This window comes from Saccoglossus kowalevskii, chromosome 15, assembly GCF_978046115.1.
Source record: "Saccoglossus kowalevskii chromosome 15, keSacKowa6.1, whole genome shotgun sequence".
Classification (NCBI taxonomy): Eukaryota; Metazoa; Hemichordata; class Enteropneusta; family Harrimaniidae; genus Saccoglossus; species Saccoglossus kowalevskii.
In genome coordinates this window covers 35,789,930-35,805,104 of record NC_140655.1, presented here as the reverse complement: position 1 = coordinate 35,805,104, position 15,175 = coordinate 35,789,930, and the positions used below count along the sequence as shown (strand labels likewise).

At 37.3% G+C, this 15,175-nt stretch overlaps 1 protein-coding gene across 1 annotated transcript; it reads left to right on the top strand.

Annotated features, from left to right (window-relative positions):
- The first annotated feature begins 1,159 nt into the window (after positions 1–1,159).
- Positions 1,160–14,764, top strand: LOC100367322 (nose resistant to fluoxetine protein 6-like). The gene is made up of 10 exons (XM_085508588.1): positions 1,160–1,515; positions 4,312–4,472; positions 4,978–5,047; positions 5,132–5,222; positions 5,655–5,785; positions 8,649–8,816; positions 10,207–10,300; positions 10,807–11,077; positions 12,354–12,488; positions 14,603–14,764. Exons 1-10 carry the CDS (start codon positions 1,170–1,172, stop codon positions 14,762–14,764), a joined length of 1,629 nt encoding a protein of 542 aa, XP_085364714.1. The 5' UTR covers positions 1,160–1,169.
- Positions 14,765–15,175: the final 411 nt, after the last annotated feature.

Below are 15,175 nucleotides of genomic sequence, written 5' to 3'. Positions count from 1 at the left end.
TTAACACTACAACATGTCTGAAAATAAATGACTCATGCCATTGACGCTGCAGGTCAGCGTCCTCTCATTCATTTCAATGATTTTTTACTAAACTATACTAGCCCTAACAATTGCATACTCAGCAATCAGTTTATACTGATAATGCCTTGAATGAAATGCGTAGTTTTGCGAAAAAACACCGGCGGCAAAGCGCCATTTTAGCCAAAATTGACTAGTAAAGCGTCATATGACATAGGTCTGTGCTACGACAGCGCGTTCTTTTACGACACAACTAATTCTGTACTTTGTTTAAAACAGTACTTTGACCTACGCTGACTACGGTGCGACCTTTACCCCAAGTTCTCTATCACACAGAGCTCAAATGTTACTTTTTCATAGGCCAAAAATTAATTTTCATTCCATCACATTATATTATCGGAAGGTTTGGACTATGCAATCATAGGAAATGTAGTAATTGCAAACAGGAAATCCGACTTATTACAATCTTATTCCTCTGAGTTTCATTAAGAATTAAATTATTGCTTTTATTAAGAATGAAAAAACATTTTAAAAAAATGTCATCCCAGTTTGGTACAAAATTGCAACTTAATATGCAATCATTTCAAACTAAATAATCTACATATATTTAATGCCTCTGTTTAATTGGCATTGATGCGTGTAAGCTATTTATGACCTAGAAATGAACATTGTCTGAATGCACTAATCATGACGTAATTGTTCATCGCGCACCAACAATTAAGAAACCAATAGTCAACAGTATGAGTGGCTTAAATAACACGATAATTTAGATACAATATGGGAACAGACTTCGTGAACTGCGTTGGTACTTTTACGTGGTTACCAATAGACAATTTATGTAATCTGATGTTGTTTTGGAATGTGGTCGATATCTCGGATTTTGTATTTTTTGTAGTGCATACCTTGATTCATGGCGTGTTATTTATCAATACTTGTGTCTTGATGGTGTCGTCTATATAGATACACAGTAAAGTAATGAATAGATAATTCAAATATGGCGGAATAGTGACTCATTATTGATAAATATTCATGATGTACACACACCTTTTGTGAACTATGACCAATGACGTAGAGATGACTTGAATTGAAGTTGTGATTATCAAATCAAGCTGTTCAGTTGAGACGTTAAGTACAGTTTTATTTCAGAAAACATGGAACTGCTGTACAAACTGGTGATATTGATGTTACTTCCAAGCCACTGTTCCCATGTATCAGCGCACGCTCTCAGCAAATGTTTTGCACCATTTGCCGCCAAACTCTCTGTTTCTGAATCGCTCTTTCCAGATATTGTTGAGACTGTAAATTCTAATGACTTTAAATATTTGTCATTAGTGGAAGACGTTTGGAAAGCAGCGTCCCGCCTCCCATGTGTACGGAACAATGGGTCGAGTAACTTGGTCCACAGCACAGCACGGATGAATATATCTGAGCAATGTCGTCGTGATCTGGAAGAATATTACTGCGATCTTGAAGAATCTAAACTATACGCTTTACAGAGTATGTATTTTTATCCATCGCTTTTATTCTCATATAACTGTTTTTACGTCAAGGAATCCACATTTGTGTTTGCCCTAAAACTTAATAGTTGCCTTATTGTTCAAGGTTAAGACAATATTTGATCACTGGCATACAATAAATACAGGTAAAGGTCAATGTCAGCGGGTGTAACGACGCTGTTATGTACAAAATATCCACGACAACCCAGAATGTACGAAATAACTGAATTATGTGTTGTTGGTTTGATATTAAATGTACGAAATAACAGAATTCTGTGTTTTTGGCGAGTTGCTGGTTTGATATTAATGTATTGTCAATGTACTAGCTGTTCTCAAGTATCACATAATATTCTACGTACATGGTGAGCACAATCGACGTGCATTAACATTTCGTCATAGCAAATTAGTTAATTTGATATGTCACATGACATACTCATAACGTCGGATACTGACAATCATGTTTCACTCTAAATGCTTGAAAGTTGGGGTTCTATTTGATATTATTCGTACTGATCCCGGATGGTCCGAATTTTGACCCCACAATTTTGGTAATTTCTTACCAAAAAAATGTCCCACGTCGATGTCTTTGAGTCAATTGGCTGCAGAGCATTTCTACCCAAAATGAAGGTACATACCTCTCTGTGACCGCACTACAAGTGCAGCAATTAAACGTGTTATTAAATAGAACAAGATGGTCCGAGATTAACTGCTTAGCAACAGAATCACACTTAAAAAGGTCGACCTGAGTTTACCTAGAACAATGCTGGCGTGTTTCTATAGACCGCACATTTATGATGTATATTCTGAAGTAGATGTGTCATGTGCATCATGGAATACTACGTAGTTGATCATACGATAAGATGTGCAATGTTTACAGACAATTCAGGCTATCACTTTACTACACCTTTACGTAGAAGACTTTGATGAAGGCAGTTCGAGCATTTCTTGTCACATTGTTTACAATTTTTTTGTTTATCCCGATTTACTCGTTGTACAGTTTCCTAGTACTATAGTTTTATTTATTTTTAGTTTTATCGTTATTGATAATCACGTACAATTATCAAGATTTTCGAAGTTATAAGCACATTCCAGGCATTTTTCCCATTTTACAGAAACACTGGGCTAAGCTGTGTTTCACTCCATATAGGGATCGGGAAATGTTAGAATCATTAATACCTGTCGAACAGTACACCCTCATTATCAGATGATAGACTCCTTGACATATGGGGTGCGTTCAAGGGTGGAGTTACCCCGACTAAAGATAATAGCTTAACTTGCAAGTTTGAATTATTCAACAGATAGTTCCCAGTTTTTTGGGACAGCTCTGTGGGAAGCAGTTGCATTCCTGCTTAAAACAGGATTTGGCTGGGATGTAGTTCTCATATTCGGAGAGCTTATGATAAGAGGAAAATCGGATCGGAATCGACGTTTCCAGCTGTATTTCAAGATTTCCTATGCAACGGGAGTGGGTGAATCTCAGCCTGAACTTTTGGTGACTCTGTGGTGACATCAGTTCTCATTCGTCAAAAAAACAGCTGACTGGTGACATCTGATGGCAGCTGTAACCAAGCTGATATAGGGTACAATAATTCTACCACTCAACTTTCTACTTTCAAACTGTCTGCTGAATAACACTTGTACTGTGAGTTGGGATTGGTAGTCAAGTTGTGTCCCACTATACAACTATTTCTGAATTATGACGATTGAATATGAACTTTTGATAACATTTTATTGCACAGCACCCTCAGCGCTGTACCTGGGTAATCCTTGTACACACCCAGGCCACGCCCGTTCTTGTTGAACAGCGCCCTCAACTATGTACCTGGATAATCTGCGGACACACCCAGGCCACGCCCGTTCATGTCGAACAGCGCCCTCAACGATGTGTCTGGGTAATCTGCTGACACACCCAGGCCACGCCCGATTTCGTCGAGCAGCGCCCTCAACGATGGATTGTGTCAAGTCTCAGGAACTGCACACAGAAGCTGAATGTGATTGAACTGTGACCTGATGTGAACATTGATGCTGAACTGTTGATGTATTCCTGCGTTTGTTCGTTATTCACACCTGTGTTTTTTGATTGATTCATGATTATTGTTCATTTATTGTTGATAAGGCCAGACTTTTATTATCCCTTGTTTCGCGAACCCGGCGAATGAACAGGAGCCGAAAATGAAATAAAAAAAGCATTGGTTTTGTTAGGAACAAATTAGATGATTCTATTATTCATTGAGGGACCGATTAGCACATTTAAACTCTAACTAGCTAAGATTAGGTTTTCTTTTTTTGATATATTTTTGGAATATCCTACCTCACATATTTATATGCATATGCTAATTTTTGTACCTTTGTTTATTTTACTGAAATACATTACATTAAGTATTGTGAAGTTAAAGTGCCTGTGTGTGCTGCCTGGTTTTGTTGCCCCTGCTTCCGGTCTTGGTGTTTATATCGATGAACCACATGTATCTTTCCTGTGCAGAGCCCCAAAATTTATCTTTCCCGTACACATTTGTCCCACTGAATCAATGATCTGTGAGGCTTTGTGAACGGAGTGTTATATTTATACCTTCATACTATTGCAGTTTATGCTTTCTGTGATGCACATATTTCGACAACATTTACGAAATCAGAGTGATGTTTTCACATGCCCTAGTGATTTATTTTGCGATGACCTTTTATCATATATTTGCAGTAATATTACACCGATGTATGTACACTAGCGTACACACTATTTTGGTGACGTAAAAATCAACTTAGTGATAACAAATATTTTATTCGCCTATTTTGTTCACAGTGTTTCATGCAAATGGCGAGTTGCCTTTAGATTTCATGGTTACAGGAAACACCAAATCACTTGGAACGTTCAGTCAGTGTGAAGCAGTCAAGGATACCCCTACTGAGTCGTCGTTTGATGCGAATTACTGTTTAGTTACTGTTGATGCATTAATACTACCAGTAAGGAAAGTTTTCTTACATTTAAGCGTATGTACCACACATTTAACAACATAATATGTTTCCAACAAATCCTGCCCTCTATGAATGAATGAATGAATGGCTTTCGTGGCGTTAAAATATGTAATCAGAGTATACAACGCTGTTAAGATAGATATCAATGCAAGTTTTATTAACGAGCGACAGAGTAAACCAATATCGACACTGTAAAAACCGACCCTTACATCTACGCATTACTCAAATGAACAACGGGCTAATTAAAAAACTGACAAATAAAAATCATATTTAACTATGAAAAGAAACATGCCTTGTAAACGTTTGTAAAATTAAAGGTTAAAAACATTAAAATAATGTTGTATGAATAATTTCGTAATTAAGATTACAAAGTAGAAAAGTAAGTATGTAGTGAAAATATTAGCCACAAACTTTTTTTAAATGTTATCATATACAATTTTACTTTCTTTCAATGCACTAAACCATATTTTTTAACTAAATAAACCTCTCTTAGTCGTTTACATTAGGATACTGTGTTCCAAAGTCATGTGGAAACGAAGATGTTGTCACAATAGTGGAAACCGGTAAGTATGATTTATTTTATGATAATGAGATAATGACGTGTTTTGTGTTTGCATGTTAAAAGTAAATAATTTTTTGATTTTCAGTGACCAGTATTCTTCCTCCCCATCTACGGATGAGTTCGACGTCTACGTGTAACAAGGATTATGATCTGGATGCTGGTGCCATAGCAACAATGTAAGTACAGAACTCAATTGAAAAGTATGTGACTAAAATAATCACTGTCATTATTATTCAGATGTAATAATAACCACATCTTCAAATAAAAACTCGCATAGTCAGAAAGTGAATATCCAAATGCCTTTCGTGGGCATTTAGACACACAGCAAACGGACAACAACATGGTAGAAAAGGAAAGACTTTGGTAATAGTACTGCATCTTTATTTAAACCACAGTTAGAAAATCTGTAATCTAATAACTTTGGCCTAATTACAATGATACTCACATGGCAAGCTTCGAATGGGTACGTTTTCTTCTGGTCGATGTTGTACGTGACTAAACGACAATTGACAGTAAAGCGGGCATGCCATCGGATAAATCATTTTACTAATAGCTGGTAGTTGTCTAGTAGGATTACTGGCTGTTATTCATTTATTCATTTATTCCAGATGTTTCTGTGTCATATTTGGTGCCTTGGTTGTCATCGGTACAATATATGATATATACATTAAAATCAGTCGACCTACTCACAAAAAGGTTTCAGTAAACAGTAACGCTGACGGCAGAGCCACACATAAAGGTACTTTAACATACAGTATTTTTTTAAATGTCATGACTAAGCTCAAAACCAATAATAGGACCATTTTGATGCTGCATGATATATCAGACAGGTGTCCATAGACTTCATTTGAATAATCTGTGACCATGGTTTCGTAAATAGCGTCCTCTGCTATAAAGAAACTGGTCACAGCTATAGAGAGCCAAAAAAAACATTACGAGAGGCGTATTATTGAAAACAATGTCTGTGTCAAGAGGTCTATATATATATATATTTGTATTAAATCTGCAATAATTCATGCAAAGCGAATGGGAATGCCAAACAGTGATTCGTATAACTTAAACTATATAAGATCACACTTGTTGTGGGTTCTTTTCACGGGCCATAAAGGCATTGGAAATCATTAAGATGGTTATCGTTACAAGACGACAATGATCTCAGGCCAATAACAATTGGACATCTAAGAACCATAGAGAATTTATAAATAAGGGAACGAACACGTTCATCATACACGCACAGCACTAAATGACACCAAATTTGAATTAACTGCAATGTGCGTACGCACACTTTAATACAAGAGCAAAAGTTTGACAGTAAATACACAAATAGCTTCACAAAATCGGCTAATTAAATATTACTGCATTGCCTAAATATTTTAGACGGTTCTGATAAACGTAACCGCGGTCGAAATATGCAGGTAAGGCAAGGGGAAACTGAAACCTGGCTGTTTGTGCGTGTAACGATGTCGAACTGCAGCAACAAACGTGGCGACAAACTTCAGACGGCTTGGTTTCCAGGGGTGGCTCACCTCACGAGGACGCTGTGCAGTACTATAGCTGACACCAGGACGACCAGAGAGTGAATTCTCAATCCGGAGTTCAATGGTGACGTTATCTGTGTTATACCGTACTTCTGGTGGATCGTCCAACACGCCAACCAAGGCACGCTTTCTTGTTCAATTTATTGTGGACCATATGTAAATCAAGATGACACCCCTTTGTTTACACTGCTCATTTCTAATTGGTCGAAACCAGAAGAATTGCGAGAAACTACCACATCAGGTGCGACAGGAATGTTATGCAAACTGACAGAAATGCAAAACCGAGTTTGTTGACCCAGCTAACCAAATTCACCAAAGTTTATTAACCTCAAATTCATCCTGATTCTCGGGAATCAAGTCTTCGGTACCATAGTATTTGGAGACAAATCTCACCCCAGGTAAATTCTTTGTCGTCCAATCAGGCTGCTCCCCTTGCGAAGAATGTAACAATTCGTGCATGCAATATATGTATTAAGTATTTCTTTATTTCTCCACCTATAACAAGTCACAAAGTATTCCCCTTTCTATGTAAATCATGTATGCATTTAAAAGCTTATAAGCCTAACAGGGAGGGCGTAATACTTGGAAATAAATTAAACTTTGGATACCTGACAGTCTGATACATATAATTTGTATTATGTATCATATATGAATGTCGACGTCTGCACAATGACTGATTACTCACGTTCTCGAATAGTGTTATATTATCGAAACATAACAGCTACATTTTCAAAACACTAGACATTTAATAATAACTACTATCAGCACGAACGCAATCAGTAAAAATTGCAAGTTTGATTCAAAACTTATCAACATTACTGTACTATCCAATCATTGTGTTTCACCCAATTTTTAATCCAGAGGTATGAATCCTACTCAACCCTATAATAGGGCACCTCATTGTATATTTCTTCAGTTGCAAAAGTTTTTTTTCAGTTTGTTGTAACATTGTAATAATAAACAGTGTATTAATTAGATGTACATTGCGCTGCCTTTATTAGGCTGTACAATCAAATGCATGTAGCTTGAACCTGATTGAATGTGAGCGAATATATTCCACAAGCTATTCTATTGAAAACAATTTATTTGAGTATATCTAAGTGTAGCAGAGTATCACCAATCTGATGTGGTACCCGCATACACGTATGACATGACAATTGCATTCAATTGTCTATGTCAATACGTGTTAACTTTCCCATGCTTATTACTTTAATGTTCACATTCCTACACCTATATGTAATATCTAATGTATTGTTTAAAGCCTAGACCATATTAACACTTTTATACACGCCGTGTCAAACGTCACCATGACTGTCTAGCACTCCTTATTTGGCATGTTAGTAAGTTCTAACCAATCACGTTGACTTGTGCTAGGCGTCGTAGTGACGTCACGATATCACGTGGTTTCACTTATAAATAGGGGGACTGATGAGAGCGGAGCTTATACGGGAGCGGAGGTTATACGGGGGCGGAGGTTATACGGGAGGTTATACGGGAGGTCTGTCTGTAAAGCCATCGCCTGGAAACCAAGTTTACACTTCACTGTATTATCACTGTATCTGATGTCTCCACGAATAAATATCCTGATTGTATCACCACTACCCTCAACAGTTCAAAATATAAGTCTGTTACAAGAGGGCATTGCTTTGCTTTATATTGGCTGGGTACTGTATAGTGTGAGGGTTGACTGCGTTGCAATATCAAGAACTATTAGCTTTTATAATTGTTTACCCTGTCTGGTTGGACTGGTACGATTTGTAGAGATATGTGTGTTGTTTCCAATAATGTGTTTTCAATGGGAGAGCTAGCTTATACAAAATTGTCCAGCCATGCATGCGGGCAGGTAATTACTTGAAAATATGTTTTTCAGAATAATCAGAATTCATAATAAAGTATCGTTCAAGTTATTCGTGTATTTTTGATGTCGTCGAATGTATCAATCTGCTGTGTACTAGAACGATATATGCAAATACCTTAATTAGCATGATTATGTATAAATATCATCGGGATGGACTTTCAAAAACCACTATATAACTATTCATCTTCTGGTGTGCTTTTCATAAGGGTATACCCATCAGTTCATCTTGGCGTGTTCGTTCTTGGAAAATGGTCGCAAGATTCTGTCAGCCAGAATAACCACTCCATATCTGCTGTGTTTGAACGGAATACGTGTACTTAGTTTTTCATGGGTGTTCATTGGTCACGTGTTTTCAGGACTGGTTCTTGTTACCGGTACGTATGAATTTATGTTTAGTTTTTTTCTGTTTTGTTTTTCTATTACTATGCTGTTTAGCTGAATTATTAATCAAAGAAGAGACAAACAACACTTTGAAAGAGAAAAAAAGTTGTTGTTTTTTGCTTCATCTATACATCAAAAGATAATATCAGCATGTGTAATGTGTAATGTTGGCAATATAACGCAAAATTTGGTAACCGATTCCAAAAAGTCATAATACAATGTACTGCTCTATTACTTATACTGATCCAAATTAATCAAACAATTGATAAATTGATATTTAATAGATATTTCTATTTTGTTTTCAAGAAAATTATTAGGAATCACTGTTTTGTATACGCGTTGGCAACAAATATCATATATGAAAAATAAGCGTTGTGGTTTTATCGATGTAAAATTTAATAGATCAGTATTTAATCTTTAGTACATAAATCAACAAAAAATTAAATTAATGATAACAAATTTCAATATAAAAGAAAGCCACGTTTGTTTGGAGAACGTACACATCCCATCAAACAAATACTGTTTTGTTTCCAAACTAAATTTTCTGATCTACAATATTCGATTGTTCCTTTAATGGCCAAGACATCTGAGTTTAGTGACAACTATTCTCAGTAGCTGCATTCAACGCGCCTGATCAAAGTTAGCGGGCCAAGACATCTGAGTTTAGTGACAACTATTCTCAGTAGCTGCATACAACGCGCCTGATCAAAGTTAGCGACACGATATTGTGCATAGGGCGAGATCTTCTCATCATCCCTAGTGCCGAAGGCGCGAATGGTCGCGCCGAAGGTCAAACTTTACAAGGGGGTTCCGGGGCATGCTTCCCCGGAAATTTTGGAATCTAGACTCTCTGAATTTTGCTGACATACATAACATAACATAATACAAAGTGTTTCAAATTGATTTGGGGGAGAGGCGATGACCCCAAAAATGTGTTTTCGGTAGGGCGACCGCAATATAACACATCATATCACCAAAATGTGTGAAATATTGCTTGACCAGTATATTAAACTACAAAGCATTCCACAAATGTCAGGAGTATAATTTCTACTCTTCAATCTTGACTGAGAATCTGAAACCAGAAATATTTGCTCATAAATAATGCATTTTTTTCCGGGAAAAAATATTTGTATTCAGCATTTTGTTTTTATAACAAAAACACTTCACATATAAGTTCAGATCCTGACCATTTTTTACTATAACCATAATAAGCCAGTTCGATTATACTACGTGAGTCTATTTTGTTACATATTCATCTTTATAGTAACAACTTCGATCTTTTTCCGTCATGCAATACGCGAAACATAGAGAAAAAGTTTCAAATATGGCGCAGTTATTATATTCTGCGAAGTTGAATGATCTTCGATTTTTATTTTTATACAGAGAATTTCAAGTATTTTCTCAACTGTTTCAAAGGATTTTGGTATCAAGCGATATGGAATGCAACGTATTCTGTGGACTCCTTCTTTTATTTAAGGTTGGTAAATTGTGTATCTTTATATCGAATCAGATGTAGAAAACGGGTCTGCATGATGAATAATATATAATATAAAGATTTGGCATTCGTGCTAACAAATAAAAATGGATTAAGCACACACGTAAGACAGACGCGCCAATTGTTGTAATACGTCAACGAATCAATTGCGGCAAATAAACCGTGGTTTACGACAATGAAATCAAGGCAATGTCTTCATGGCAACCAGATCCAGTCGATTGGTCTCGAGGGCAACCCCTTTCAAAGGTTGTCTGACAATTATTCACGACTTTTGGGGATTTAGCAATAGTGTGAAAAATTTTCTTAGACATTCGTCGAGTTATCCTACTTGAAAGGCGGTGGTCGTCGCGCATTGCGTGCTTGAATTTCGTGTATAAAAAATGTATTTAACACATGTTGTATACGCTATGTATGTATAGCCTTCTCGTCAATTTGTGAACATTTTCACCTTATAACGTGTGTAACTGTGTGATATTTTCTGTTTGCAGTGGTTTGTTAGTGACATACCTATCAATGAAACAGTTGGCAAGAAACAATGGTAAAATGAACTGGCTTGTGTATTACATTCATCGATATTGGAGAATAACATGGGTGTTGTTGTTTGTAATGTTGTTTTATACATACCTTACTCTACACATATTTGACGGGCCGATGTATCAATTGACATATGAAGGAGTGGCTGAGAGCTGCAAGGAGTATTGGTGGACGAATATTCTGTATATAAACAACTTGTATCCGTTTCCCGGCGTTATCGGTCCTGTAAGTATAACGTATATTTAGTAATGACAGTTGCAGTCGCAGCAACATAATAAAATATTGTTAAAATATTGAATATATTAAATTATTATCCTACCCTGACTTCGTAGCAAGAGAAAATGTTTATTATTTAAAATAAATCGTAGTAAAGTAAAAAAAATTTACTGACAAGGCTAATTGACATGCCGTGTAACTTCACTATGAACATTCAGTACATAAAATACATTGTCAAGTTGAAATAATTATTCTGCAACATCATATTTCTAACGTTACAACGAATCCTAATGTAAAATCGCGCTCAGCAGCCTAACATTAGAAACAATAACTGTTGTTAATTCTTCAAATGGCAACGATGTGATCTAATATAGAGTAGTTATGACGTGATACAGCACAAATCAAATATACATATCACTAAGTTTGACGTCGCGAATTATTATTCAGACTTCTATTTTTAAAATGTCTATGTTCTGTTCTGTTCTGGGGTGACTTTTCCACGTGACATATATAAATACATACTTGACCAAGTCTGCAGGCCCTGGCTGTAAAAGATACATTGACCGCAAAATGTGGTAAGGTCTCGCTAGTCCCATGGGAAACATTTGTGCAAATTACTATGACACTGACTATGTTTCACAGGTAGTCCAATCCTATATTTTAATCCAAGTTTAAAGAATTAAAAATGCAACAAAACATTTGTTTGTGTAGCTTCGGGTTAGTAAAGTGGATGATAGAGTTATATTAAATTTAATATAAATGGAACCATATCTTACCTCTTTACTAAGCAACGCAACCTTAAGTTAAATTTAATTACATTAATATAAATTATGATTGATATAAAAGTAATGGTCATCACTTGGTCCAGTTGATAGTTCGGTTGCCAAACCCCAGTTTCTATACCTCTGAGGTCTGCACTTAAGAATATGGATGATGCCACTCTGTCAACCTTAGGCATTCCGCACAATATGCAAATTAAGGTGGCTATTATTTTGTTTTGTCAATATCTCATTAACTACACATGGTATCAAAATAATGTGGGTGTTTATCCCCATGTTTTACGGGGTAAAGGAATATTTCAAGCCATAATCAGTAAAGTTTACACAACTATTGTGTGCTGAATAGGCATGCAATATGCAAATTGGGGCAGTCATTACGGAAAATCTTGTTTGTGTCAATATCCCATTAACTACACATAGAATCAAAACAATTCTGGTCTCTATCTTCCTGTGCTTTCTGGATCAAGTCCTGACATGTCAGATCTATGACCTGTATTTTATTCAAGGTTACTGTACGGACAATCTTCAGAGGTGGCAATGGAGTATGTAACTGCAGTCTGTGCATTCGGCTCGCTTCATCGCCAGCTCAAACTGCGCGTTCCTTTTTTAATGCTAAAGTCGAAGTAGTAATCAAAGACCAGGTATGTGTCTTGGTTGGTAACTCTTTTCATCACTTTCCTCGTGAAGACGTTGACAAAATCTGCTACAGTTCCTTGATTAGACCAGTTTATAACGCAATGATCAGCACCGCCATCCAATATTTCTACCTCTGATTTCTCAACCAAGCGCTGTGACACAGTCACCTGCAGCTTCTTCTTCAGTGCGGATTTCGTAGTTGCGATTCTCATATTGCCCTAATCATCAAACATGGTGGTTCATGCACAAGAATAGTTTTTATATTAATGCCTCGAGACTGTTGCAACCCTAGTACCTGAGAGTAGATTGGATTTGTGTCATTCACTTTACTGTTCCCAACCTTTACTGCTTTCCTCTTCACTGCCATGGTCACCACAAGCTTGGACAAGGACTCATTAAATCCGCCAGGCCAGCTCTTTTCAAATGACAAGTTGACCACTCCCAATATCCACTGCATCATGTGCGTTCAATCGTTTTAGGTGCAATCTGTCCAGTAACGACATTGATCAAACCAGCAGTTATGTGTGATGGCTTATCGTCTTTACAAGTCGTCATCTCTTTCTTTCCACTGTCATCCGACATATCCGCAATATCCTGAACAATCATGCTGCAAAAGTGCATACTGTATGCCCATCGTTTCAGAGTTTCAGGCTGCAGAGTTATGCCTATGATTCCATTTGGACTATGCTCATAATGCATGAAGGTCGTCTCCAACCATATGTCAGACTAGATCCCATTGTGGAGTCCCGGCTTGTGGCGCATGGCGTGTACTGCAGGTGATAGTTGCTTCTGCGTTATCATCAGGTAGTACAACCTGTATCTCGCGTAGTTTAAATGAGCAGAAGCAAAACAGTATGGCATCATTTGTGATGGAGTGGCTAGTCAGCCTATTGTTCTGTCCGCACAGAGACCATCATGATGAAGTAAGGTTTTATCATGTTCTGAACCCACAGGCGATTTGTTATGCTTCTTAAGGAGAGAATTTCAAACGCTTTAAGCATTTCCACATGACTTTCACATCCTTCCAGGTGTGGACGCAACAGTTCTTTGGTCACTAACCGAAGAAAGATTTTCAGTAATGGCAAATTTTAAGTAATGGGGCCTTGATATGCCTGATAAATCTCTCCGTTTTTGAAAAAAATCACAATACACCCCCTCTGTCACCCTCCCCCGCACAGGCATGTTGTGTAACTAGGTACAGGAAGATTGTTGGATAGGTAATCAGACACGAAAACAAACATATGGCAGAAACATTATTCACCTACCACTAGCTATCATACATAAGTTCTGTTTCTTTTTGACAACAAACCACAGCTTATTTGCATGCAAAACAAGTGGAGAAAGGCCAAGCGGTAATACACACACATAGTGAAGAGTAACCCAAATTGGTGGACTGATTTTTCCTTATAAGCCTTCTGATTAATACCCATACTGTAAACCACTTCTCAAAATAACCACCCTCAAGTGCGTTAGAATAGGTCTGGTTTAATCAACAAACGGTGAAACTACAGAACGAAAGTGTGAAAAGTACACTGTCATCAAACATGGCGACCTGCATATATTTGTACAGCGTTTAATGTGAGCAATTGAAATACATCGAAAACGACAGTAAATTCGATATATATTCGAAAATAACGAGTCCTAGAGATGGTTGAAACATCAAATAAACATCGAGAATGAAATTAAACTTACATCGCGGAATCTACAATGCGTTTTGACAGGTTGACAAAAATGTGTTGAAATCTGCTTGTCGTCTGAAACTTTCCTAAACCTCTGACCCTAGCTAAAACAAAAGAACTGGGGGCGCTTTCACAAAATCGAGAAACTAGTGTACAGCACACTCCCCGCCTAAAAACAAGCGAAATGCTAAGCTTATACTATACTATGCTATTATAACTCTAACTTATCTACAATATCTACTAATCACTATTGACCACTTTAACACTTTCAATCAGAATAAGTTCAGTGATGAGTCTCTGGTAAATGTGCTGGACATTGTCTCTGAGAACCATTACATCGGTTTTCCTGACCTTGTCGTCTTTACTATAATATACTTTCACCATGCGAGCGAGTGGCCAGTTGTTGCGGTGTTGTTGCAGTGTTATTCTTTGTCTTGCAGCAGAACAACATCTCCTTCTTCGATATTCGCAGTGATTTTGTTCCACTTGCATCTGGGCTGGTAGACTTTGCAAGTATTCGTTCTTCCAGCGAATCCAGAACTGGTCAACCGAATATTGCACACGACACCAGCGTTTTCTGCTGTATAGGTCATGCTGAGTGAATACTCCAGGTGGTGGGGGGCACCGATTGGGTATTCATGGCTAGCGGCATATTAGGACTAAGTGCTTGTGGGTCGTTACCATCAGCTGGTATTAAATTTATAGGCCTAGAATTGACTATTGCACAGACCTCAGCCATCAATGTTGTCAATAGATCATGTGTGAATTGTGGCTTGCCGAGTTGGACATACATGGCTTCCAAAACTCGCCTGACTGTGAGGATTTGTCTTTCCCGTATGCCTGAAGCTTGTGGTGGGTTGAAGGCCCACTCACAGGTATGATTTGTTAAGAACTTCCCTTCCGGTTTTGAGTTCATTCTTAGCGCCAATTAAAATTAGTGCCTTGGACACATCTGAGTTTCTTGACTGGACCGCGTATAGCTATGAACTGACAAAGGGAATTGATAAATGCTG

What these genes read in the sequence shown, in the direction of transcription:
- LOC100367322 (XM_085508588.1), top strand. Translation starts at nt 1,170, where the DNA reads ATGGAACTGCTGTACAAACTGGTGATATTGATGTTACTTCCAAGCCAC. An exon ending in CGGCAGAGCCACACATAAAG is followed by an intron (nt 5,786 to 8,648) that starts GTACTTTAACAT and finishes GCTTTTCATAAG; the next exon opens with GGTATACCCATCAGTTCATC. An exon ending in AAGTAGTAATCAAAGACCAG is followed by an intron (nt 12,489 to 14,602) that starts GTATGTGTCTTG and finishes TTTGTCTTGCAG; the next exon opens with CAGAACAACATCTCCTTCTT.